This window comes from Oryctolagus cuniculus, chromosome 17 (genome assembly GCF_051225735.1).
Source record: "Oryctolagus cuniculus isolate XC-2025 breed Fujian yellow rabbit chromosome 17, ASM5122573v1, whole genome shotgun sequence".
Lineage (NCBI taxonomy): Eukaryota > Metazoa > Chordata > Mammalia > Lagomorpha > Leporidae > Oryctolagus > Oryctolagus cuniculus.
Genome location: NC_142883.1, coordinates 1,676,844 through 1,702,784, shown reverse-complemented (window position 1 = coordinate 1,702,784; position 25,941 = coordinate 1,676,844). Strand labels below are relative to the sequence as shown.

At 56.3% G+C, this 25,941-nt stretch overlaps 1 protein-coding gene and 1 long non-coding RNA gene across 3 annotated transcripts in view; both read left to right on the top strand.

Annotated features, from left to right (window-relative positions):
• The window catches only part of RPTOR (regulatory associated protein of MTOR complex 1), a 342,586-nt gene that overhangs the window by 125,326 nt on the left and 191,319 nt on the right, over positions 1-25,941 (top strand). For both annotated transcript variants that reach the window (XM_070060172.2, XM_070060173.2), the window contains one exon: positions 20,546-20,704. In XM_070060172.2, coding sequence (XP_069916273.1) covers positions 20,546-20,704 — 159 coding nt within the window. The remainder of the gene's footprint in view (positions 1-20,545; positions 20,705-25,941) is intronic.
• LOC149121060 (uncharacterized) lies at positions 3,705-4,847 on the top strand. The gene is made up of 2 exons (XR_016223955.1): positions 3,705-3,950; positions 4,603-4,847. It is a non-coding gene; the product is annotated as an uncharacterized LOC149121060 (long non-coding RNA).

The window sequence follows — 25,941 nt, the reverse complement described above, 5'->3', positions numbered from 1 at the left end:
AGAGCCGGTTCCTTATCTTTCGCTATGAATGATCTGTTCACGCCTTTGGCCTGTTTGTTGGTAGCATCACTTTAGCTTCTGTAACTTGTATGCTCATAAGCTCCTTGTGCCGGACTGCCCCGGCTGTGGAGCTCCTTCAGCTGGTCTAGCCGCCACGTGTAATGCCGGTGTCCCATACGAGCACAGTTCAGGTCCTAGCTATTCCACTTCCGGTCTAGCTACCAGCAGTAATGTACCTGGGAAAGCACTGGAAGATGGCCCAAGCATTTGGGTCTCTGGCGCCCACTTCGGAGACCCTGATGGAGCTCCTGGCTTTGACCTGGCCCGGAGTTAGCCATTGTGGCCATACGGGGCACTGAACCAGCCGGTGGAAGATCTCTCTGTAGTGCTGCCTTTCAAATAAATCTGTTTTAAAAAGATAAAGCTGCAGCCCTTCTGAGAGCAGAATACAGAGCTTCCAGTAAGGGCCACGTCTCTCCTCACTGTCAGACTCTCCGGGGATGGTGACGGTGGTTTCTAGGGAGGTCAAGATATGATCTGGGCAGCCGTCTGCCAGAGGTTTCTCAGGGGGGACCCAGACCTCCCGTGCCTCTCCATCCCCCCGACCCTCCAGTGCTGTTTATTTATGAGTGTCTCTGTGATTCGAGCTGGCTGTAGCGAGCAGGCGTTTGGTCTCGCGGCTGTGACACCCGAGTCTCACGTTGGAGAGCCTGAGTTTGATTCCCTGATCCAGCACTTGACTCCCAGCAGCTTCCCATCAGAGCAGTCTCTGCCACCCACACGGGTTGGGTTCCCAGCTTCCAAATCCAGCCCCAGCCTAGCCGAGCCCCGAGGTCTAGGTAATGAGACTTGAACCAGTGATGGCGGCATCCTCTGTCTCGGTGTGGTCTCTGCCTCTCAAATACACTAATAATAATTTTAAAAATATTTCTGCATAATATAGAATATCTTATCTACCTGAAGCTAGGGCACTGGACCAAGTGGTTTCTTTGCTTCTGAAAAATAAAACGAACCAAATGTGGCCATAGTTACAGAGTGCCTCCTGTCACAGATGTAGTCATGGTTACAGAGTGTCTCCTGTCACAGATGTGGTCATGGTTACAGTGTGTCTCCTGTCACAGATGTGGTCATGGTCACAGAGTGTCTCCTGTCACAGATGTGGTCATGGTTACAGAGTGTCTGCTGTCACAGATGTAGTCATGGTTACAGTGTCTCCTGTCACAGATGTAGTCATGGTTACAGTGTCTCCTGTCACAGATGTGGTCATGGTTACAGAGTGTCTCCTGTCACAGATGTGGTCATGGTGACAGAGTGTCTGCTGTCACAGATGTGGTCATGGTGACAGAGTGTCTCCTGTCACAGATGTGTTCATGGTCACAGAGTGTCTCCTGTCACAGATGTGGTCATGGTCACAGTGTCTCCTGTCACAGATGTAGTCATGGTTACAGTGTGTCTCCTGTCACAGATGTGGTCATGGTTACAGAGTGTCTCCTGTCACAGATGTGCTCATGGTTACAGAGTGTCTCCTGTCACAGATATAGTCATGGTTACAGAGTGTCTCCTGTCACAGATGTGGTCATGGTGACAGAGTGTCTGCTGTCACAGATGTAGTCATGGTTACAGTGTCTCCTGTCACAGATGTAGTCATGGTTACAGAGTGTCTCCCGTGCACAGATGTGGTCATGGTTACAGAGTGTCTCCCGTGCACAGATGTAGTCATGGTTACAGAGTGTCTCCCGTGCACAGATGTGGTCATGGTGACAGAGTGTCTGCTGTCACAGATGTAGTCATGGTTACAGTGTCTCCTGTCACAGATGTAGTCATGGTTACAGTGTCTCCTGTCACAGATGTAGTCATGGTTACAGAGTGTCTCCCGTGCACAGATGTGGTCATGGTTACAGAGTGTCTCCCGTGCACAGATGTAGTCATGGTTACAGAGTGTCTCCTGTCACAGATGTGGTCATGGTCACAGAGTGTCTCCTGTCACAGATGTAGTCATGGTTACAGTGTCTCCTGTCACAGATGTGGTCATGGTTACAGTGTCTCCTGTGCACAGATGTAGTCATGGTTACAGAGTGTCTCCCGTGCACAGATGTAGTCATGGTTACAGTGTCTCCTGTCACAGATGTGGTCATGGTTACAGAGTGTCTCCCGTGCACAGATGTGGTCATGGTTACAGAGTGTCTTCTGTCACAGATGTAGTCATGGTTACAGTGTCTCCTGTCACAGATGTGCTCATGGTTACAGAGTGTCTCCCGTGCACAGATGTGGTCATGGTCACAGAGTGTCTCCTGTCACAGATGTAGTCATGGTTACAGTGTCTCCTGTCACAGATGTGGTCATGGTTACAGTGTCTCCTGTCACAGATGTGGTCATGGTTACAGAGTGTCTCCTGTCACAGATGTGCTCATGGTTACAGAGTGTCTCCTGTCACAGATGTAGTCATGGTTACAGAGTGTCTCCTGTCACAGATGTGGTCATGGTTACAGTGTCTCCTGTCACAGATGTGGTCATGGTCACAGAGTGTCTCCTGTCACAGATATAGTCATGGTTACAGAGTGTCTCCCGTGCACAGATGTGGTCATGGTTACAGAGTGTCTTCTGTCACAGATGTAGTCATGGTTACAGTGTCTCCTGTCACAGATGTGGTCATGGTTACAGAGTGTCTCCCGTGCACAGATGTAGTCATGGTTACAGAGTGTCTCCTGTCACAGATGTGGTCATGGTTACAGAGTGTCTCCTGTCACAGATGTAGTCATGGTTACAGTGTCTCCTGTCACAGATGTAGTCATGGTTACAGAGTGTCTCCCGTGCACAGATGTGGTCATGGTTACAGAGTGTCTCCCGTGCACAGATGTAGTCATGGTTACAGAGTGTCTCCTGTGTCCCCAGATGGAGCTTGCATGACATGATCAGCTCATTTAATCCTCACAGCAGCCCTATCGTAGTTGCAACCATTATTCCCAGTTCACAGAGTGGGAGCCTGCGACTTCCTGTCTGTGTCTAGCGCAGTCACACCCTATAATACAGCCAGGGCTCTGCACAGGAAGGAGGGGCGGTGCCTTCTCGGTGCTCTCGTGCGCCGCTGGTGTCTGCCTAATTCAGATCTCTGCAGAGGATCAATCCCGCAAAGTGTCCTCCTGCGAAGGGTGCAAAGGAGGAAGATTCTCTACTCCTGAGGTCACGTGTCGGAAGCACTCTGCTAAATAGAAAGAGGTGCTTGCTTGGCTGTTACAATATTAGATTTATGAGAGAATAAGTGGTTAGGTCCCCAGCCTAGCCATGTGATTCCTGAGCTCTTTGTGCCCTTAAATGTAATTTGTTTTAAATCTCGAGTGAGATTTATGTTAATGGGAAGCCCTAAAAGCAGAGACTGGGAGGGTTAAAGTCACACAGCTTATTGGATCTATCAATTCTACTTAGAACTCTTGTGTTTGTTCTCCCGTAACCGAGGAGTGGAATCCGTTTGTCTGTGTCTTCCGTAAGGTCAGAGCAGCCGGTGCTGGGCGTCCTGCCGCCTGAGCCCTCTGCTGCCCTCCCCTCACCGGCAGGCTCTGTTTCTGCAGGTGAGGCGCTGGCCAAGCCTTGCAGGCAGCGTCTGGCTGACCTCTGCCAGGCTTCGGATCCCCACAGTCTGGTTCGTGTTTGGCCTTTGTTAATCTTCATCCTGGTTCTTTCTCTGGTCCCTCCTCCCAGCGGCCCCCGTCCTTCAGATTGTCATTCTCACTGTGGGCGGGGCCCGCTGTGTCGCTCATGGCTGGCAGAAGTAGCTGCCCGTGCTGCTCCCTGTGCTCCGTGTGTCTCGTTTCCTGAGTTGCACGCTGGGGTCTCATTGCAGTGATTTGCTGGTCTCTGCCCTTCCCCACCCTGCACTCTCCCGTGGTGTGCACTTAGCGGCCCTGTCCCCGTGCCATGGCACAGCCACAGAGTCAGAGCCAAGAAGAAAGGAGGTGAGAAGGGCCCATGCCGCGTATGCTGGTTATTTCTGGCTGCCACCTGTTTTAGGTCTCCGGGTTTAAGCTTTAAACTGTGCAGTGAAGTGAGAGGGACAGTGAGCCGTGGGAGCTCTAATGGGATGACGGGGTGTGCCTGTTTCTTCGGTTCACCGCCACATTCATTGCGGTGGCTGTGCCAGGCCTTTGTCTCCAAGGGCATGGCCGACTCAGTGGCCTGGCGCCTCCGAAGCTTCCCTACCCACGCACACCTGGCAGCCAGCTCCTTCTCCGGCCCCACGCCCAGAGCTTTGCCAGGGTGACTGTGTTGTCATTCTTTGTTGTGCCTTTGGCGCTAAACACTGTGTATCTGAACGTTTTAAGTTATGCTTTATGATGCTGACATAGAGCCGGTGGCACTCGTTCACGCTCTGCGTGAAGCGGCCATTAGTCCGCGTGAGTCGATGTGTTCGGTGCCGTAGGAAATGCTGAGACAGAGCGGTCAGTGAGGCGTCCTCTGCAGCCACTGCTGCCTCTGGAGTTGGTGCTGGGAGCTGCACAGAATGACGGGGAGGGGCCGGCGCTGTGGCGTAGCGGGTACCGCTGCCTGTGGCGCCAGAATCCCTTACGGGCACTGGTTCGAGTCCCGGCTGCTCCTCTTCCGATCCAGCTCTCTGCTGTGGCCTGGGAAAGCAGCAGAAGATGGCCAAGTGCTTGGGTTCTTGCAGCCACGTGGAGGCCCGGAAGAAGAAGCTGCTGGCTCCTGGCTTCGGATCAGTGCAGCTCCGGCTGTTGCAGCCATCTGGGGCGTGAACCAGCGGATGGAAGACCTCTCTCTCTCTCTCTCTCTGCTTTTCCTTCTCTCTATATATAACTCTTTCAAATAAATAAATAAATCTTAAAAAAAAAAAAAAAGAGAAACCGCTGCAAGCGTGAGGGGCCCTCAGGAGAGTGGGGCCGCTGGCCTGTGTTTCGGAGGCATCTACCGCAGGTGGCAGGGGCGCTGTACGGAGGGGTGGGCCTGGCAGCAAAGCAAGGAGAAGAGCTGAGGAGGCCGTGAGGCCGGGAGGAGGCAGCGGATCAGCTGGGGGCTTCTCCTCCCTGGTGACCTCGTGCCTGCGACATCAGGTCCGTAAACTCTCGGTGCCCGAGCTGTGTTGGCCGGGTGCCGGGACCGTTCGGAGAGTTTGGTGTGTTAACTCAGTCCTCACAACAGCACAGAATCGTGCAGCTGACGAGCTGGCTGCCGCCTTGCACTGTCACGCTGCCTTTTCTTTCTGCACCACCACACGGAAGGTGTGTGTGACGGCTGAGGTCAGTCCTGGATGAATCTCCCTCCTGTGACAGAATGGCTGCCGTACCTCGCATGATCACATCCTAACGGTTGTTTTCAAGGGAGAGAGGAAGAGGAGGCTGCTCCAGAGGCCCGTGGTTGATACCCAGGGGGCTTTCAGCCTCTCGTGCTGTGTGAGCCGGGAGGAGGGGCTGGCGCAGCCTTCCTCCCGCCCCTCCCTCTGTGGTCGGTTTTGCTGCTCCTGTTACTGAAGCGCTGTCTCCAGGGCTGTGGCAGGTGTCGGCCCTGGTTCTCAGCCGCTCAGGGCTGCTGCCCATCTTAGCCCTAGGGGGCAGGGCATCCACCCGGGGGGGGCCTTTCTCTACTTTACTCAAAAGCACCTGGGGGGGGGGCGAGGAGGTGGCCCCGTGGAGGCCTGTTGTGCGCAGCAGCAGGGACTTGCTGTTCTGACTGATTGCAGTTAATCAGTGTCAGATTCTGCAGCAGACACAGGACTTCAAGTGTTTGCCATCAGAGGGTTTCCTGTGCTTGGAGGTGTCTGCAGCATTCTGGGGGTGATGGGGTCACCTCCTGAGGCCAGCGCGGGGGAGGCGAGTCAGCAGAGGAACTGGCTCACCGCTAGGTCGCTCCTGGGGGAGGTGCTTCTGCATCGCGAGTCTGTGTGATGAATGATTTATTTACTCACAGAAGCTGTGAGGTCCCCTGTGGGGAGGACTTCCTGCCTGGAGTGGGAGTCAGCTCCTCCGCCCCCCACCCCCCATGCCCCATGCCCTGTCTTCCCCGAAGCCATTGCGGGGCGCTCGGCCCCACCAATGCCATCAGAGGAGGTGGTGTGGCCAGGAGCGCTTTGTAGCTGCAGGTTACCCGGTTAGGAGGGGTTTACTGCCAAATACGGGGTCACGGGAGGTGGGCGTGGTGCAGTGACAACAGAAGTAAGTGTGATTGGAGACAGGTGTCCGGCTTGACAGGGCTCATTCGCTTTGTACCGTTACCGGTGACGCTGGAGAGGGTTTTGAGACCTGCCCGTGGCACCAGGTGTGGTCATCTTGCAGGGGACGGGGGGGTCCATCGTTGCTAACACACAGGTGGGCTCTTTCCCTGTCAGGTAGCTTCTCGAAATGTGTGTGTCTCGGGGAAGTGCTTCATGCCAGCAACTTTGAGTCAGATGAACAAACTGCCAATTTTGCCATTTACTTTATATGTAAGAGCATTCTACAGGGGTTTCTTTTAATCATGGAAACTTTTTGGAACGCTGTGTGCTTCTTTATTTGTTTTTGTGGCTTAGCTTTGTTGGTTTTAAATGTCTCATGGGAAGTTCCAGCGCTCGCCCCTTCCCGTCACCAGCTCCTTTCCAGCCTTCCCTGTGAGGGGCTTCGCCGCTTCACGGGCGGCAGCGTGAGAGCCGAGCGCATTTTCCTTGGGAGGTTTGGGGACCCACACGCGCAGGTTTCTGTTAGTATTTCCACGAACTTTTTGAAGACTCCTTGTCTGCTGCCGTCACTCCCCTGGCTTATTTTGTAGCAAATTCCAAGCACCATGTCGTCTCATCTATAAATATTTCTGTGTGTCTCTAGAGATAAACCTGACTGGTAAACAGGTGCAGGCCTCACGGGCACGCTGACACCTTTATTTAAATCAGGACACGGAGGTGACTGAATTGTGACTGATTGCTCTGCTAATCCAAAGAACTGATCTGGGAGTCTGTCCCCACCGCACCTGCTCTGTGCCTCTGTCTGTCTCTGCCTGCAGTTTGCTGGCCGAAGAAGTCAGACTGGGTGTGTGGACTGCCCCGCCCCTCCGCGGGAAGCCGCTCTGGCCTCTGAATTTCCTGTGCCTGTAGATGTGACCAGAGGCCTGACCACGTTGCGGCCAGCGGGCGTTCCTGGGTGGGGCTGTCTGGGTTTGGGCTATTGAGGATCCCAGCCTGACTCTGATCATTAGAGGCTGCACAGAGGGCACCGTGGTGTTCCTGTTCCCCACGTGTGTTAGCTAATGTCATGATAGTGATCATGTCCCCCACATGTGTGTTAGCTGATGTCATGATAGTGATCATGTCCCCCACACGTGTGTTAGCTGATGGCATGATAGTGATCATGTCCCCCACGTGTGTGTTAGCTGATGGCGTGATAGTGATCATGTCCTCCCCACATGTGTGTTAGCTGATGGCACGATAGTGATCATGTCCTCCACATGTGTGTTAGCTGATGGCGTGATAGTGATCATGTCCCCCACATGTGTGTTAGCTGATGGCACGATGGTGATCATGTCCTCCACACGTGTGTTAGCTGATGGCATGATAGTGATCATGTCCCCCACACGTGTGTTAGCTGATGGCATGATAGTGATCATGTCCCCCACGTGTGTGTTAGCTGATGGCACGATAGTGATCATGTCCCCCACATGTGTGTTAGCTGATGGCATATTAGTGATCATGTCCCCCACATGTGTGTTAGCTGATGGCACCGCAGTGTTCCAGTTCCCCACGTGTGTGTCAGGTGATGGCATGGGAATGGTCCTGAGGGTCTCCATGTGCATTAGCTGATGGTGTGGTGGTGACCCTGTCATTCCCCATGTGATGGTGTGGGGGTGGTCCTGTCTGTCGTTCCCACACGTGTGTTAGCTGATGGCGTGGCGGTGTTCATGTTGTTCCCACACGTGTGTGTTGGCTGATGGCGTGGGGTGGTCCTGTCTGTCGTTCCCACACGTGTGTGTTCGCTGATGGCGTGGGGTGGTCCTGTCATTCCCCGTGTTTGCTAGCTGGGCTGTGTCCTTAAAGAGAAACGTCCTTCCGCAGTTATCTGGAGAGTTTGAGGTACGGTTCTTGTAGCAGAATCAGGATCAGTACGCATCTACCTTCCAAGTGCCGAGTGGGCTTTCCCCAGAGACAAGGATGGGGGCGTGCATGGGTTAGAGCCCTGCTGCTCACTCTGTGTGCCTCTGTGCTCACTCTGTGAGCGCCGCGCCGGCTCCTTGTTGGTCTTTTCTGGTGTGGGCTCCATTGCGTCCGGACACCCCGTGCTCACTTGTGCATTTTCTGCCTAAGGCCTGGAACCAGCCTGGCTCTTGGGGTGGGGCTGGGGTCCTGGTTTCTTCCAGTGGAAAGTGGTGCGTAGAGAATTTAATCTGGGTTCCAGGAGTGCTCAGAGCTCACATGCAGTCCGTGTGTGTGATTGGCAGATAAGTCCGTCACGGGCTCCTAGTGATGGCGGCTCGGGGTTCTGACCTAACCTCGGGCTTGTGCAGTGTCTGCGTTCTCCTCGCTCTTCAGAGTGTGCGCGGACCCGCCTCAGTGACCTGTTTCCTTCTTCCTGAGCTGCACACCGCCCCAGTGTCTTTCGGAAAACTGCAGCGAGGTGCTTGGGGCGCAGACACGGCTAACCCCGCCGTGCCGCAGTGTCCGTCTCTCTGCTCTCAAGGGATGTTCTCAGCAGCACTAATTCTGCTGCTGGTACGTAGGATCCTTGTGCATCTGAAGTTAAAGACGCAATGCCAGGAACGTTGGAAGCGATTACTCGTGCGTGCTCTGCCCCGTGTCCTCCTTCCTCGTGTAGGACGGTCGGCATTTTGCTGAGCGTCCGCACACAGAAGCACGCGTGCCCATTCCCATGTGTGTTCATGGACACACATTTGCTCCTCTGCATGTAAACATACAAGGCTACTTTGAAAAGTTCATGAAGGGGCAGCAAGCCAGCCGCCACGTGGGGCACTCGCATCCCAGTGCCTAGTTGGAGTGCGGGCTCCTCCACTCCTAATGCTCGCGTGCTGCTCATGCGTATCCTGAGAGGCAGTAGATAACGGCTTAGGCACCTGCTGCCCATGTGGAAGACCCAGATGGCATTCCTGAGCCCTGTTTGGCCTGACCCAGCCTTGGCTGTGTGGGCATTTAGGCAGTGAACCAGTGGATGGAAGATCTCACTGTCTCTTTCTGTTGCTTTCTCTCTCTCTGTTGCTCTCACACTCCGTCACTCTGTCTTTCAAATAAATAAAAACAGTTCATGGAAAAATAGAATGAAGAGAATGTGCATTTTTAAAGTACACTTGTATTATACATATTTTTATTTTTTTTTAAGAGTTATTTATAAGGGCCAGCACCGTGGCATGGCGGGTAAAGCCACCACCTGCAGTGCCATATGGGCACTGGTTTGAGTCCCAGCTGCTCCACTTCCAATCCAGCTCTCTGCTACGGCCTGGGAAAGCAGCAGCAGATGGCCCAAGTTCCTGGGCCCCCTGCACCCGCTTGGGAAGACCCGGAGAAAGCTCCTGGCTCCTGGCTTCGGATCGGCGCAGCTCCGGTTGTTGTGGCCAATTGGGGAGTGGACCAACGGATGGAAGACCTCTCTCTCTCTCTCTCTCTCTTTCTGCCTCTCCTCTCTCTGTGTAACTGTGATTTTCTAATAAAAAATAAAAAAGATTTATTTCTATATTTGAAAGGCAGAGTTAGAGAGGCAGAGGCAGAGAGAGAGATCCTCCATCCACTGGTTCACTCCCCAAAAGACCGCAACAGCTGGAGCTGTGGCATTCTGAAGCCAGGAGCTTCTTCCAGTCTCCCGTGCGGGTGCAGGGGCCCAAGGACTTGGACCATCTTCCAGTGCTTTCCCAGGCCGTAGCAGAGAGCGAGACCAGAAGAAGAGCATCCGGGACTTGAACCAGCGCCCATATGGGATACCGGCACTGTGGGCGGCAGCTTTACCTGCTACTCCACAGTACCAGCCCCGGATTATACATGTTTTTCTCCACCTTGCTTCTTTGGCGGTATTAGGTTGGAATCCCGTGTCCTCATTAGGATCAGGTTTCTCCAGGCAGCACCGTTGACGTTTGAGCCGGCAGTCTGTTCTGCGGCGATGGTGTTCCCCGCAGAGTGGGGGAGTGCTGGCTGTTCAGCAGGGCCTCCAGCCTTCCCCCTTTAGGTACCAAGAGGCCCCCTGCCTCCCAGCGCGACCACCGCGTCTGCCAAGTCCCGGCTGGGATCGGCGTTTCTTGTGGCCACCAGCGGGGCTCCCAGCAGGTTTGTGGAGACTGCGGGAGCCCCATGTTCCTGGGGTTAGATCCCTTCCAGAAGCCATAGACCTGGAATAGCAAATCAGCCAGTCTAGTTCTCTTCTGCCCATTTTGCAAATTAAGGAAGGAATGAGAAATTTTTATTGAATAATACATAAAGACAAGAGAGGCAATGGTCTACAAATTTCTTTTTTTTTTTTTTTTAAAGATTTATTTATTTGAGATGCAGAGTTACAGACAGAGGGAGAGACAGAGAGAAAGGTCCTCCATCTGCTGGTTCACCCCCAAAATGGTCGCAATGGCGGAGGAGGTGGGCCTATCTGAAACCAGAAGTCAGGAGCTTCTTCCAGGTCTCCCACGTGGTTACAGGGGCCCGAGCAGTTGGACCATCTTCTACTGCTGTCGCAGTCCATTAACTGGGAGCTGGGATGGAAGTGGATCAGCCGGGACGTGAACTGGCGCCTAAGCTGCAGGTGGAAGCTTAGCCCACTTTGCCACAGTGCTGGCCCCTACAGACTTCTTGTAAAACCGCTCTTACTGGGAAGATCCATGTGTTCAGTCACCTTGACCTTCTAGTTCCTGTGTGTCAGCGTTTGTGGTTTCTGCCCACAGTGTGTGTGGACGCGCACCACGCGGAGACCCTCCCCCCCACCAGTGTGCCCAGTGTGCCGCAGGTGCAGCCACCCCCCCACACAGGTGGAAAGCCGGCTGTGTGCTTGGGCGGCAGCGGGAGGAAGCCTGGCACGTTGCCCAGGACTAGTGAGACAGGCAGAGCTGCGTGCCAGGAAACCAGCAGGTGAGAGGCAGCCTGGGGCAGCGTCTCCTCTGACGTCAGCGCAGAGGCAGGGGTGCCGAGGGGAGGTCAGGGCGGCTGCCCAGCCTGCAGCTCGGGCCGTCTCTCCGGAGCTCTTGGCTGCATGTGGAAGCTGGGCTGCCCTGTCAGACAGCATCTCATTGCTTTGAAATGTAAATAAACAGGGCATCAGGAACGCTGCGAGCTGAAGGTGGGGCTCACAGGTCGGTCCCGGCCTCCCTGTGCTCCGGCGTTGCGGCTCTCGGTTTGCTGCTGCTGTGCGCTGGACACCTCCTCTGGGCTCCGTGCAGGGTGGAGGCCGTGGGACAGGGCAGAAGGCAGCAGCTGCCTCTTGCCCAGGAATCCCCCTGGCGGACGGCTCCCCCTTGAGCCGCCTCTTCGCTGGGTCCCTGGGGTGGAGCTGCAGGTTTGTTCCAATGCTGCTCTGCTGGCCGGTTGGGCAGAGGGGGGCCTCGTGCTGGGTGTTACTCGCTGTTTGTGTTAAAGATGGGATGTCCCTGTCCAGCACGTAGTTTCTCACTGCTGACACCTGGGACTGCTGGGAGAGAGCTTGTCCTCCCAGGGTGTCTCCCTGGGCCCCAGCAGCGGAGCAGGGCAGGCCTGTGTCCTGGTGCCAGACCTGGTGCCTTCCCTTCCCTTCCACGCAGCCTGTAAGTGGCTGGTGGTCACCTCCTGTCCCAGCAGGCAGGTGAGTGAGTACCGAGAGCTCAGGCAATGAGCAGCTGTTGATCAGGACTGGGGTGGCCCAGCCTTCACGTGAGGAGAGAGTGGTTCCCCGAGGCCCTGGGCGTTGGTTGGAGACCACGTGGCAGAAGTTGGCAGCGACGTGTGATGTGGGTTTGTTATGATCCGCAAGTGCACTGCGGCGTGGAGGCGGCCTCTCCAACTTGGGTGGGGCTGGGCTGTTCCTGGGGGAAGGGCCCACCCAGCACGTGGACAGCCAGGTTGGAGCAAGAGGGGCCATAAGCCATAAGCACATTGGCACCGCCAGAGAGATGAGGCTCTGGTCTCTGCTCTCTGCTGGCCCAGTTTGCAAAAACCCGAGAAAGCTCCTGGTTCTCCTGGTGCTGCAGGCCATCTTTGGCGAGTCTGCCGTGGGCCGGCGGTGTGACCTGATCGGGTTCCTCACCCTCCCCGTGCCTCTCTTCCTGTCCGTTAGGCAGCAGTGATGGGAGCTCGTTTGGTGTGGTGCTGCCCACTGTGAGGACCAGGGTGCTGCTCCCCTCCCGCGTCTTCTCTGAGTGGCTCACAGGCCCCAGGGCACCCTGACCTGCATTTCCGCCTGTCACCCCTATGGCCACACACATAGGCAGGGTCGGTATCTGTGCTGTTTGAAAGCGGAGTAAACTGTGGCTGGCTTGGACGGGTCACCTCCCCAGTGGAGTGGCTGGCGAGTCTGATGCGACCTCTTCCCGCCATCCTCTGTCTGGGGGGGGGGCAGGCGTGTAACCCACCCGTGTGGTTCCTCTGCAGCCCACCTCATGTATTGAGGGGGGTGAAGGACATAGTGGAACCTGCATGCCAGGGACCCAGACCAAGAGCTGCCCAGTGGTGCGGAGGGAACCTCCGGAGCCTCCTCCCCATGCAGCCGCTGGCCTCTGGCATCTGGTCTGTGTGTGTCCTGAGGCTCTGGAGTCCTGGGAAGAGGTCCTGGAGCCAGGTGGATGTGCGGTGACTTCTATTTGTCGGCTTCCTCCAGTGGTCACCTCTTATTTCTGAGAGTTGTGCTCACCCGGCCCTACCCACTCAGGACCAGCATCTCTGAGCGTCGCCAAAAGCAAGGGCAGAACAGAGAGCCGCCAGCAGGGGGCGGGAGAGGGCCTGGGGCGCTCTCCAGGCTTAGCTTTCTGGTTTTGATTTGTCTGAGGTCCGTCTCTCTGAGTTTGCAGGGAACGCTGTCCGCGTCTTAGGGGGCACTGCCACTGTCACCAGTGAGACTCAGAGCGTGGCTAGGGCTCAGCCTTGCCGCTGGCACGCGTGCCCTTGGCTGAGGTCGATGCACTGGCAGGTGCACAGCACAGTTAGTGTGGCCGTTGTTTTGTTTGTGTTGTTATTCAGGGACTGAGGGGGAAGTTACTGCGTTAACTCAAGAAATAGGTGGTGATGGTGTGCATGGGGGTGACGGGGTTGGAGATGGTGGTGAGCAGAGTGGTGATGGCGGTGTTAGGGATGGCTGTGGTGGTGGTGAGCAGAGTGGTGATGGCGGTGTTAGGGATGGCTGTGGTGGTGGTGAGCAGAGTGGTGATGGTGGTAGAGATGGGGGTATTAGGGATGTCTGTGGTGGTGGTGAGCAGAGTGGTGATGGTGGTAGAGATGGGGGTATTAGGGATGGCTGTGGTGGTGGTGAGCAGAGTGGTGATGGCGGTGTTAGGGATGGCTGTGGTGTGGTGAGCAGAGTGGTGATGGCGGTGTTAGGGATGGCTGTGGTGGTGGTGAGCAGAGTGGTGATGGCGGTGTTAGGGATGGCTGTGGTGGTGGTGAGCAGAGTGGTGATGGCGGTGTTAGGGATGGCTGTGGTGGTGGTGAGCAGAGTGGTGATGGCGGTGTTAGGGATGGCTGTGGTGGTGGTGAGCAGAGTGGTGATGGCGGTGTTAGGGATGTCTGTGGTGTGGTGAGCAGAGTGGTGATGGCGGTGTTAGGGATGGCTGTGGTGGTGGTGAGCAGAGTGGTGATGGTGGTAGAGATGGGGGTGGTGGTGCCTTGGCCTGGGTAGTGGTAGTGGGGATGCACAGAGGTGTTCAATAAAGATTTAAGAGGTCGACTCAGAGCAGGTGACTGACAGATGTGCAGGGGTGAAGCCATGGAACGTGTGCAGATGCTTCTTGGGTTCTAGTTGTCCGGCTGCGAGGTGGGGCCAGCATTCATTTGGAGAGAAGAGGAAGAGGACCATGCTTGGAGGGAAGATGCATTGGGCAGACCTCCCACCACCTGCAAGTCTGGTCCAGAACCTCAGCTGGGGCGTTGGTCACAAGTGGAACCAAGTACTGCGGTGTCTCCATGTCCTCAGCGGCCCTGTGAGGTTGCCCTGGTAATGGGTACATGGCAGAGGGGAGAGGGTGTCGCAGAATCTTCCCACACAGATCATCGGGTTCTTTCCATAGAAAGTGCGAGGTAACATCTTACCACTTCTTGTTTGACTGGCTGGCTGGCTGGCTTTTTTTTTTTTTTTGGACTTTAATTTACTTGGTTCACTTTCTTTTTTTTTATTTTTTATTTTATTTTATTTTTTTGACAGGCAGAGTGAACAGTGAGAGAGAGAGAGAGAGAGAAAGGTCTTCCTTTTCCGTTGGTTCACCCCACAATGGCCACTGCGGCCGCCGCAGTGCGCTGATCCGAAGCCAGGAGCCAGGTGCTTCTCCTGGTCTCCCATGCGGGTGCAGGGCCCAAGGACCTGGGCCACTGCATCTGTGTGGGAGACCCAGAAGAAGTTCCTGGCTCCTGGCTTCAGATCAGTGCAGCTCTGGCTATTGCGGCCATCTGGGGAGTGAACCAGCGGATGGAGGACCTCTCTCTCTCGCTGCCTTTGCCTCTCTGTAACTCTGCCTTTCAGATAAACAAATAAAGCTTAAAAAAAAAAATGCTAGACAGTCCTCTCTGCTGGCTTCCCCGAGAAACCTTTCCTGCTTGGTTAGGAGAGAATGGGGTGAGCTTTTCCAGGCCCCAGACCTGGGGCGGAACCCGTCGAATCCTTACGTTGAGTTTGGTGCTCCTGGACAGTTCTGAGAGATCTCCCAGGCGTTTCGGTTTTCTGGGTCTCTGTTGAACTGTTGTCTGTGGCGGCAGAGCTGGGAGGATGGCGTCCAGCCTTGCATACTCACGCGCACGGCTGGGTAGGATCAGTAACTGTGTCCTTGTATGCGAGTTTCCCCTCACTGAGCAGAGCCCGGAGCTCCTCTTCCCCACGTGGCCCTGGCTCTGCCCAGGCGTGCAGCCGTGGTTCGAGCTGCATCAGAAGAGTCGGAGGAGGGCCCCGGGTGCGCAGAGCAGGGGCCTGGTCCCCTGGGTCTCCCCTCTGACATCCATGCTTGAAAGCCCTGAGCTCCCCCCCAGGACGAAAACCTGACGTGGTCGCCCTTGCAGGCGCTGTTAGCCTGGGAGGACACCAGGCACCTGAGGGTGAGCTGAGCTGGGAGCCACGGAGCCTCGGTGAAGCCCAGGCAGGCTTTCTCTCTCCTCCTGTCATGGCCCCTCGGCTCCCAGGCTCCAGGCACATCCCGAGATGCGGCTTTTTACGAACGCGCCCAGCTCAACAGGCAGCGTCGTTTTACGCCCCAGCGAGAACGGCCGTAAGTCTCCCCGTGATGAGATGCTTCTCCTGTCGCCCGCAGCCTGAAGCCATTATGCCTGGCATTCTGGTTTTGAAACAAAGCTTACCGTGGTGTGGTGACATTTAATTTAGTGTTTCTCATTTCAGAGCCTTTGAGGATATCAATTAATTCCCACAAAGCCCCAGGAGGCGTGCTCTCAATGTCTGTAGCGCCCTTCGTGTCGCTCAGCTGGTGAGCCCTGTCCATGCCACGGGCAAGACGCGTCTGAGTCATCGTAACCGTGGCCTTGTGCAGGGTTGGAGAGCAGCCCTACTGTGGGAGCTGCCTCAGGACCAGTCTTGAGTTTTCAGTGGAGCTGTGACGTCACGAGTCCCAGTTCGGTAGCCGTGCAGAGGCCGGCCTGGAGGGAGCAGAGGCCTGGAGGGATGTCCAGATGGGAGCAGAGACCTCCGGGCAGTGGTGGCTGCACAGAGCCCATGGGAGAGGAGCACACGGGGAATGGGGTTGCTTGTTCTTGTTGGGGGTGCCACGTCTTTACATCAGTTTTCCCCACCACTCTGCTAAGCACACGTCCGAGTCTAGTCTGCCTGTGCGACGCGGGCCTAGGAGTCTGCAGGGGCAGGAGGCCGACTGTGCTCGCCAAGAGGCAGGCACCTCCATCTCTAGGCAGGTCTGGGAGGAGGGGTCAGAGGCTGGAATCGCAGGGCGTGTGTGCTTAGCGTGGTCCAGGTGCCCCACTCCCACCCCCCACCACCGTGCTCTCGGGAGCCTGCGGGAGGCAGAAGGTGATGCCTGGCAGTTCTCGGGCTGTGGCCCTGGCTCAGAGTGGGAGTGCCGTGAGCTGGCCATGGTCGCTGTGGTGCCTCCTGGCACCACACTTTGCAGGCAGTAAAGTCCTTTTGGTCAGGAATGAGTGTTCACACACAAGGGTTATTTGCCACTTTCTTCATGTCGTCTGATTGAAGTGCCAGTGGGCTGAGTCACTGAAGGCGGGCCAGTGCCTTCCTACTCACGGGCAGAGAGGTGGACTCGAGAGAGGGCACGGCTGGGAGCAGGGTGTTGCCACCGTGTGCCATCTGGCACGGACCTGGCCTCCTCGAACCTTCCTCCCACCCCCTGTTTCGGCCGCCTCTGTGATGGAAAGCAAAGCTAGACCTGCTGGCGCGTGACTCCGCCAGGCTCCGAGTGCCCCCTGGTGCCAGGCAGGAGACCCCTTCCACCCTGGCCTTTCTTCCGGACAGATTTACTTGATTTGGTTGCGGGGAGGTCTCACGGCAGAACTTCTGCCCCACGGCGGAAGCACTGTGGTTGGGGAGAGCGTCTGGCAGTGCTGCTGTCTGTGCACCGCGACGGGGACTCCAAGGCCTGCGGGCCCAGGGCCCGCCTCGGAGGGGTGGCTCCCGAGACAGCCGGAGTGCCATTGAACCCACTTGGGTTGGGCGCTCCGGAGTGCTTCCCCTGTTACTGCTCGTGGGAGTAAATAAAGACGCTTCCTGTCCTCTGCTCACAGAGAAAATAAACAGCAAGCTTGGAACTCCTTTCAGCACCCTTAAACATTTCCTTTGAGTCCTACCTCTGCGTCTTTGCTGCTCCTGGACAAGCCGCCTCCACGCACTCCTGGAGTAAGAAAACACACACGGCTTCCTGGGCCTGCGCACCCACCTCCCGGCGGCCTCAGCGCTGTGGCTCCACTCCCCTCGGCCTGGGGTCCCGTGGATTGCGCTGGTGCTAAGATGTCACTAGTCACTTCTGCCTCCGCAGCCGTGGCGCCGTTTAAAGCACTTGTATTAAAAATGTATAGGTACTGGGGCCGGCGCTGTGGCGTACGGCACCAGCATCCCATATGAGCGCCAGTTGGAGTCTGGGCTGCTCCACTTCCAGTTCAGGTCTCTACTATGGCCTGGGAAAGCAGTGGATGATAGCCCCAGTCCTTGGGCCCCTGCACCTGCATGGGCAATGCGGAGAAGGCTCCTGGCTCCCGGCTTCTGATGGGCCCAGCTCCAGCCGTTGCTGCCCTTTGGGGAGTGAACCAGTGGATGGAAGACTTCTCCCTCCCTGCCTCTGCATCTCTCTCTTTCAAATAAATAAATACTTATAAAAAAGTATAGGTATTTATTGTAATGGACATAAAGTCCCAGATGAAAATATCTAGCAGAATAGCATGTGGCTTGTTGCTGAGTTTGGCCATCATAGCCGCTGTGGCTTGGAGGAAGGTCTGGATCCTGGGTGGCACAGGTGGTAGCACATGCATGAGGTGTTCTGATGAGGGGCTGGCTTAGCTGGGCCCCGCATGTTTATTGATGTCTGTGTTGGGAGAGAGGAGGCAGCAGCTGCCGTGCAGGTCTGACACCACCTCCTCTCTGTCCCGTCCCTTCTGCCTGGCCTGGGGGCAGGCTGGGGGCAGGGGCAGGGACATCTGAATGAAACGCCCCCTTCTTTGCCCCCAGAACTGATGTCCTCTCATTTGATGGGAGTAAGCGAGACGCAGGTGTCAGGCAGGGGACTGCTGAACGGACGTTTCAGTGCCCACACGCGGCTGCGAGCTTCTGCGCACGGTGTGATGTGTTGACGTTTACTTACGTCCGTCAGTGACAGGCGGGATTTCATCGCCTGGGTCTGTTTGCTGATTATTGTGGTTAATGTCACTAGCAGTCTGTTATCACTCAGCAGCAAGTTGTAAAGTTCGAGAGAGGACCTAAAAATAGTGCCTTGTTCCGGAAGGCAGGGCCTGAACTGACGATGAACCTGAGAAGCGCCAGTCTCCTCTGTGGCGCTGTTGTGTTTTGCACATGGTGCCCTGGCCCTAAGGGAGGAGACACTGAGAAGGGAGACCGCTTTGCCAGCTCAGGCACAGCCCAAGTTGTCCTGCGTAGCACTGGGTTGTGATCCTTGTCGGTTTGTGGTTCCACACTGGGCGTTGCTTCTAGGTACAGAAACTCAGGGAACCTGGGCAGGCTTTCAAAGCTTTCGTGTTCACCCATCTGCTGAGGACGTCCCGAGTGCAGGGCAGCAGGGTGTCAAGGACCGTGTGTTGTTTTCCTCAGAGTAGTCAGGTGGTCAGGGGCCGGATACTGCCACGTGTGCAGACGAACCTCACTGGCTCCTCTTCGTGTCTCCCAGAAGGGCAGGTTGGCGTCGCCGGCTCCGCTGTGCTTCTCCCGAGGGCGTCCCGTGCTGGCCCTTAGGACCTCGTCTCGTGCAGCTCTTCCCGGCTGCTCTCCCTGTTCCTCCAGCGACGCCGAGGCCGGGCTTGCTCGCTTTTTAAAGTTGAAAAGTTTGTCAAAGTTTGAGCATACACATCACTTTCTAAAATCAAAACACAACCCCTGCACACAGACAACCCTTCTGGCTTTTCTCCTCAGTAGGCATGGCCATATTTTGAAGGATCTATGTTTGATGCTTTTTATTGATTTACCCATTTGGGGCATTTTTATCGACTTCCTGGCACGGCTTTCAGTGCTCTGGTACTCGTGCTTGTACGCCTGTTCTCTCAGTTCCTCTCCATTTGGGAATTTACGTTGAAGGTTCTTTGTAACCAGACAAAGAGAAGTGAAAATGCAGTGGGAGACTCTGCTGGTGAGCCCCACGGCCCCGCCACGTGCCTCAGTGTCCTCGCCGCACGGCGCTGGCCTGCCCTCTGCCAGTGAGGCCAGTGTCCGTGACGTCTTGTCTATGTGAGCCCTGTGCAAGCTCAGACCTGCGTGTGCAGGCGCCCGCGGGGCTGGCAGCGCTCGGCCCCACTTCCTTCCCCGGCTCTGCCTACGCGTTTGTTTCTCACGGGAGCCTCAGCCGCAGCGTCACCTGCGCGGTAGCTCGCCGGCTGTGTGTTGGGAAAGCTCGGAGCTCGTGGGTTACCGAGGAGGACTGGCGCTTGGGCGGTGCCAGCGCGGCCTCCCCACGCAGAAAGCGCCTTCCCGTCTTCTCCAGTCTGTGTGCTCCGAGTTTTGTGCGTCTCATGCTTGGCTTACCCCTGTCCGCTTGGTTTTCTCTGTTGCTGTGTGATTTTTTTGGGGGCTGATATCCTGCTTACTGTCTGCATCTATAAAGGTCACTGACTCACGCTCAGCCCTAGGTCTGGGTCAGGACCCGAGCTGTGAGAGCTGTGACTGCCGGCTGAGAGCATTCCACTTTGCATCCTTATAGGTTTTTTTTTTTTTCCTAATTTTGTTAAAAAAATATTTATTTGTTTGAGAGGTAGAGTTACAGACAGAAAAAGAGAGGCAGAGGCTTCTTCCATCTGTTGGTTCACTGCCCAGATGGCTGCAACGGCTGGAGTTGGGTCGATCTGAAGCCAGGAGCCAGGACCTTCCTCCAGGTCTCCCATGTGGGTGCAGGGGCCCAAGGACTTGGACCATCTTCCACTGCTTTCCCAGGCCGTAGCAGGGAGCTGGATCCGAAGTGGAGCAGCCGGGAAACGAACTGGTGCCCGAATGGGATGCCGGCGCCGCAGCAGAGGCTCAGCCCACTGCGCCAAGTGCCAGCCCCACTGCAAGCCTTCATTGGGACAGATTATTTCTTTTCCACGTTCCAGGCGTTTTCAAAAGAATTCTGTGCTCTGAGAAACACTTCTAAGAGGAAGGGTTGGAAGGGCTGTTGTTGTTTTTTAAATTTCATTTCATTTGAGGGGCAGACAGAGACCTCATGCACTCCCTGAATGCCTGCAGCAGGCAGGACTGGGTCAGGCGGAAGCTACCTGAGCCGCCACCTGCTGCCCCCCAGGTCCATCCCTGCTGGTGCCCGCGCGGCCGGACCCTCCTCAAGTGCAGGCTCTTCCCTTCACCTGAGAGGGAAGTGAAAGCGGGAGAGAGCTGGGGCCTGAACCTAGGCACTCGATACAGGATGTGTGTGTCCCACGGGACCTCGTATTTTAATATAGTTTATTTCTAATCTACTTGAATGTGCCTCGTGGGCGGCAAGGGCCCACCTGCTGCCTAGGGTGCGCCTCAGCAGGAAGCTGATCGGAGTGGAGAACCAGGACGCGAGCCAGCGCCTGGGTGAGATGCGAGTGTCTCGCACGGTGGTGTCGCCTGCCCCCAGGAGGCACTCGTCACTGTGTCACAGTGGTGGTGGCGCTGGCCTCAGCGTCACCCAGTGACAGCCCTTCCTGAGTGTGCGTTGACGCGTGTGCATTTCTGCAGGCGTCCTGTGAGAGGGGCCGTGTCCAGGGCGGCGCGGCTGTCAGGTGCAACCCTGGGGAGCGCGGAGCCCGTGATCAGTGTCTCCTTTCTGCTCTCCGCAGGCCCGGTACAAGCAGAGCCTGGACCCGACGGTGGACGAGGTCAAGAAGCTGTGCACGTCCCTGCGCCGCAACGCCAAGGAGGAGCGGGTCCTCTTCCACTACAACGGCCACGGGGTGCCCAGGCCCACGGTGAACGGCGAGGTCTGGGTCTTCAACAAGGTGGGCTGCCCCTCAGTCTGGGTGGTCAGCGGCAGGGCCCGCCCACCCTCAGCTGCTGTTGAGCCAAGTCCTGTGGGGTCTGCCCGGGACCCTGGGCCCGCTGCCCGATGGGGAGACCTGGCTCGACTTCCGTCTCGCGATGCAGAGGTCTGGAGGCACGAGGAGGGGTCCCCGCTGCAGCCACATCCGTGGTGCCCCGAGCAGGGAGTCCAGGGCTGCTTGCGCCGCTTGTTCCTGCTAAGGCCCTCTGAGGAAAGCCCGAGAACCGGCCTTCCGCTTTGATGGTTGCAACATCCCTGTTTGGTTAGAATTTTCCTTTGAGAATCAGTGATTTTTTTTAGAGGAAAATGATGGAAGCAGGCCAAAGAGCTGATTCCCAGCCCCACTGCAGGCACGGCCGTGGCCCCTTCCTGCCCGTCTCTTGTTCCGTGAGCAGACGTGAGGACCGAGCGGGCGGCGGCGCCTCCTGCCGTCTCTGTCAGCCTGCGGGTGCTCCCGCCACGCTCCGCTCCGGGAACGCAGCGCCCCCGCCCTCCCACGTCAGAGAAGCGGGCTTGAGTTGTGCTTGCGAGCGTCAGGACTGTGGGCACAGGAAGACCTTCCCGGGCCTCTGTGTGGTCCTGGGGAGAGAACCTTCCGTTGTCCTGAGCATGCAGAGTGGGACCTACAAAGAACATCGCAAGCTCCCCGTTCCTGCCAGCGAGCGCTCGGTGGTCGTCCCCGCCCCGGTTCCCCTCAGAGCACAGGCAGCCGGCAGGGCAGCTGGTCGGGGAGGCCCGAGGGAGGCGCCGAGACCTTGCACAGCAGCGGAAGGGAGCGGGGAGCTGAGGAGGCAGGAGCCCAGCTCTGCCTCCGGGTGGTGCCCTTTCTCGCTTGCGCAGCCCTAGCTGCCAGCTCTGTTTTCATCGTCTTTGTTAATGACCGAACAGATAACTTAGCTAACAAAGCCTGACGGAGTGGGCTATCGGCCGGAGTGGGCTGTCGGCCGGAGCGGGCTGTTGGCCCGAGCGGGCTGTCGGAGGGAGCGGGCTGTCGGCAGGAGTGGGCTGTCGGCAGGAGCGGGCTGTCGGCCAGAGCGGGCTGTCGGCCGGAGCGGGCTGTCGGCTGGAGCGGGCTGTCGGCAGGAGTGGGCTGTCAGAGGGTCGCCTTACCAGCTCTGAGTTCAGAAGGCGGCCTCTGGACTGTCTCTCGGTCTGATTTAATGCCTTTGTTTCTTCGTGGGTTTAGTTCAGACTGGTTGAGAAAAGCCAGCTGGAATTTCTGAGACTTGTGGAGACAGCCTTGACGTACAGACACGGCTGGAGGCCGGGAACGAGAGAGGGAAGGCTGCCTCGTGCAGTCCTGGCCCGTAAGAGAGCTGCTGGCTGTGGTAGCGACAGAGCAGAGCAGACAGCAGCACTAGGACAGCCAGAGGTGCGCACGCAGCTGCCACCGGGAGACACGCCAGCTGCGGCAAGCGCTCCGTGTGCCCAGCTGGAGGTCTCAGTTTCCGTGTTTCAGTAGTCGATAAATTGGAACTGATAGTTCAGGTACATAATTAAAAACTTTCTCCCAGGGTGGGCGCTTGGCCTAGTGGTGCACACACAAGTGAGCACAGCTGTATCCCACGGTGGAGGGCCTGGGGTCCATACGCAGCTTCCTGCTAGCGCAGGTCCTAGAGGCAGTGGTGATGGCTCAGACACTTGGGTCTCTGCCACCCATGTGGGAGATTTAAATTGAGTTTCTGGCTCTGGCTTCAGTATAGCCTGCCTAGCCCCAGCCAGTGCAGGCTTCCGTGGAGTGAACCAGCAGATATGAGCTCCCTGTCTGCCTCTCCAATTAAAACACACATATGGCCGGCACCGCAGCTCACTAGGCTAATCCTCCGCCTTGCGGCGCCGGCACACCGGGTTCTAGTCCCGGTCGGGGTGCTGGATTCTGTCCCGGTTGCCCCTCTTCCAGGCCAGCTCTCTGCTGTGGCCCGGGAGTGCAGTGGAGGATGGCCCAAGTGCTTGGGCCCTGCACCCCATGGGAGACCAGGAAAAGCACCTGGCTCCTGGCTCCTGCCATCGGATCAGCGCGGTGCGCTGGCCACAGTGCGCCGGCCGCGGCGGCCATTGGAGGGTGAACCAACGGCAAAGGAAGACCTTTCTCTTTGTCTCTCTCTCTCTCACTGTCCACTCTGCCTGTCAAAAAAAAAAAAAAAAAAAAGAAAAGCCACACACGCACATGCACCCACACAAAACCAGACAACTTTCTCCCAAAGAAAACTCCAGACGTAGTATATTTACTTATAGTAAAAAAAAAAATCAGTATTAATTGAGAAGATCTGAACAGTACTGTCACCCTAAATTCATTTATTTTTTTAAGATTTGTTTTATTTATTTGAGAGGCAGTTACAGAGGAAGAGACAGAGGAGAAGTCTTCCATCACCTGCTGTTCAAATGGCTGCAATGGCCAGGGCTGGGCCAGGAGCCAGGAGCTTCTTCCAGGTCTCCCACGCTGGTTTGAGACCCGGCTGCTCCTCTTCCGATCCAGCTCTCTGCTGTGGCCTGGGAAAGCAGTGGAAGATGGCCCAAGTCCTTGGGCCCCTGCACCCGTGTGGGAGACCCGTAAGAAGCCCCTGGTTCTGGCTTCAGATCAGCCCAGCTCTGGCCGTTACAGCCATTTAGGGAGTGAACCAGCGGATGGAGGACCTCCCCCCCACCCCCCGTAGCTCTGCCTTTCGAATAAATAAATAAACCTTAAAAAAAAAAAGAAAGAAAGAAAGAAATGTGAATTGGGGCCTGTGTTGTGGGACAGCAAGTAAAGTTGCCACCTGTGATGCCGATATCCCAAATTGGCGCTGGTTTAAGTCCCGGCTCTGCTTCCCATCCAGTCTCCTGCTAATATACCTGGGAAAGCAGCAGAAGATGGCCCAAGACCTTGGGCCCCTGCACCCAAATGGGACACCTGGAAAAAGCTCCTGGCTCCTGGCTTCAGATCAGCGCAGCTCTAGCTGTTGTGACCATTTAAGAAGTGAACCAGCGGAGGAGGATCTCTCTCTCTCTCTCTCTCTCCCCCCCTCCCCCTCTCCCCCTCTCCCTCTCTCCCTCTCTCCCTCTCTCCCTCTCTCCCTCTCTCCCTCTCTCTCTCTCTTTCTCTCTGCTTCTGTCTCTCTGTAACTCTGCCTTTCAAATAAATAAATAAATCTTTTTAAAAAAACTTAATAAAGAATTTTTTCTAAAGATTTATTTTATTTAATTGAGTTGCAGAGAGAGAGAGAAGTCTTCCATCTGCTGGTTCACTCCCTAAATGGTCCTGGAGTTGAGCTTCCTTTGGGTCTCCATGTGGGTACAGGAGCCAAAGGACTTGGGCCATCTTCCACTGCTTTCCCAGGCACCCCAGCAGGGAACCGGATTGGAAGTGGAATAGCCGGGACTTGAACTGGCGCCCATGTGGGATGCCAGTGCCACAGATCAGGCCACAGCACCGGCCCCTATGATTAAGAATTTTACACCAGTAAGTTTAGCAATTACACTAAATGGACAGATTCCTTAAAAATAGAACTTTCCAAAGCTGACCTTAAATGAAATAAAACCTGAATAGCCCTATACTTACCGAAATCCGATGCATAGTTAAAACCCTTCTCACCAGGGCTGGCGTTGTGGTGTAGTGGGTAAAGGAAGACAAACCAGGCTTTTAACCCCTGGGAGCCAAGGACTTCTCTCCTGCTCACCCTTGCGTGCCCAGCTCCAAGTGCACGCAGGTGGACAGGGGAGGGGATGTTCTTCGTCCAGCGTCATCCTGGGGGCCAGTGTCCTGGCTGCCCGTGTGCCCTGCTCTCCTCCCCACTCTGCGTTCTTCCTCCCTGACCTGGCCCTCGGTCATGGGTCCCCACCGATGTGCCGGCTTCCTGGAGCAGGGTCTGTCTGTGAGCTGCTGTGTCTGCAGGTGGCACCGGCTGTCCATTTCCTCTCTTCTCACCTGCCACCAGGCTGGGTGCCCGGGGCACCTGTTCGTCCCTGTAGTCCCATTGCTGAACCTTTTCTACCGTCTGGGTCTCCCACTTGGGTGCAGGGCCCCAAGCATTTGGACCATCTTCCCCGGCCTCAGGTGCATCAGGAGGGAGCTGGGTCTGAAACGCAGCAGCTCGGACTGGAGCTGGCGCTCGTGGGGTGCCGCTGTCACAGGGCCGCTCTGGCTTCTCTTCTCAGTGGGGAAAGTTCCTCCCACTGCACCCCTTTGCCTGTGCAGCCAGGCACTGCCGCGCGCGTCCCTGTCTCTCCAGCCTGTGAGCTCTGTCTGCGAAGGCTGAGATCTCTCCCCCCTCTCCTCGCTGTATTGAGCGTGGAGCTGCAGATTTGTGTGGTTTTGCATTTTTGGTGTTGCAGCGTGGTGCGTCAGGGCAGGTGGAGAACATCCTGGCGGAGGGAGCCGGGTAGGCGCCCAGCGTGGCTCTGGTGAGCAGGTGCAGTCCACGGAGGCCTCCTGGAGGCAGCCGTCTCAGGGAGCGCACAGCCTGTACGTCAGCGTGGGAGGTCTCGGCGTGGTGACCTCAGAGAGACTGGGGTTAGGAACTCTGCATGGTGTGTGGCAGAGACCAGAGCTGGACGCCATCCTCCCCGCTTTGCTGCCACAGACAACAGGTCAGCTTGGACCCAGAAAACCGAAATGCCTGAACTGTCCAGGAGCACCAAACTCAACGTAAGGATTCGACGGGTTCTGCCCCAGGTCTGGGGCCTGGAAAAGCTCACCCCATTCTCCTCACCAAGCAGGAAGGGTTTCTGGGGAAGGCCAGGAGAGAGGACTGCCAGCATTTCTTTTCTTTCCTTTTTATTTAAAGAAATATTTATTTATTTATTTGAAAGGCAGAGTTATAGAGAGGCAGAGGCAGCAAGGGAGAGAGAGAGTCTTCCATGTGCTGGTTCACTCCCCAAATGGCCGCAATGGTGGGAGCTGAGCTGATCCGGAGCCAGGAGCCAGGAGCCAGGAGCTTCTTCTGGGTCTCCCATGTGGGTGCAGGGACCCAAGCACTTGGGCCATCTTCCACTGCTTTCCCAGGCCACAACAGAGAGCTGGATGGGAAGTAGAGCTGCCAGGACTCAAACCCGTGCCCATATGGGATGTGGCACTGCAGGCGGAGCTTTACCTGCTACGGCACAGCACCGGCCCCGTCAATGCTTCTTTATTTTGATAAAATATGCATTTAGCTACTGGAAGGTGGGCATGAAGATTTTTAAATGCCTGTTACAGGAAAATATCCTCATGATTTTTGA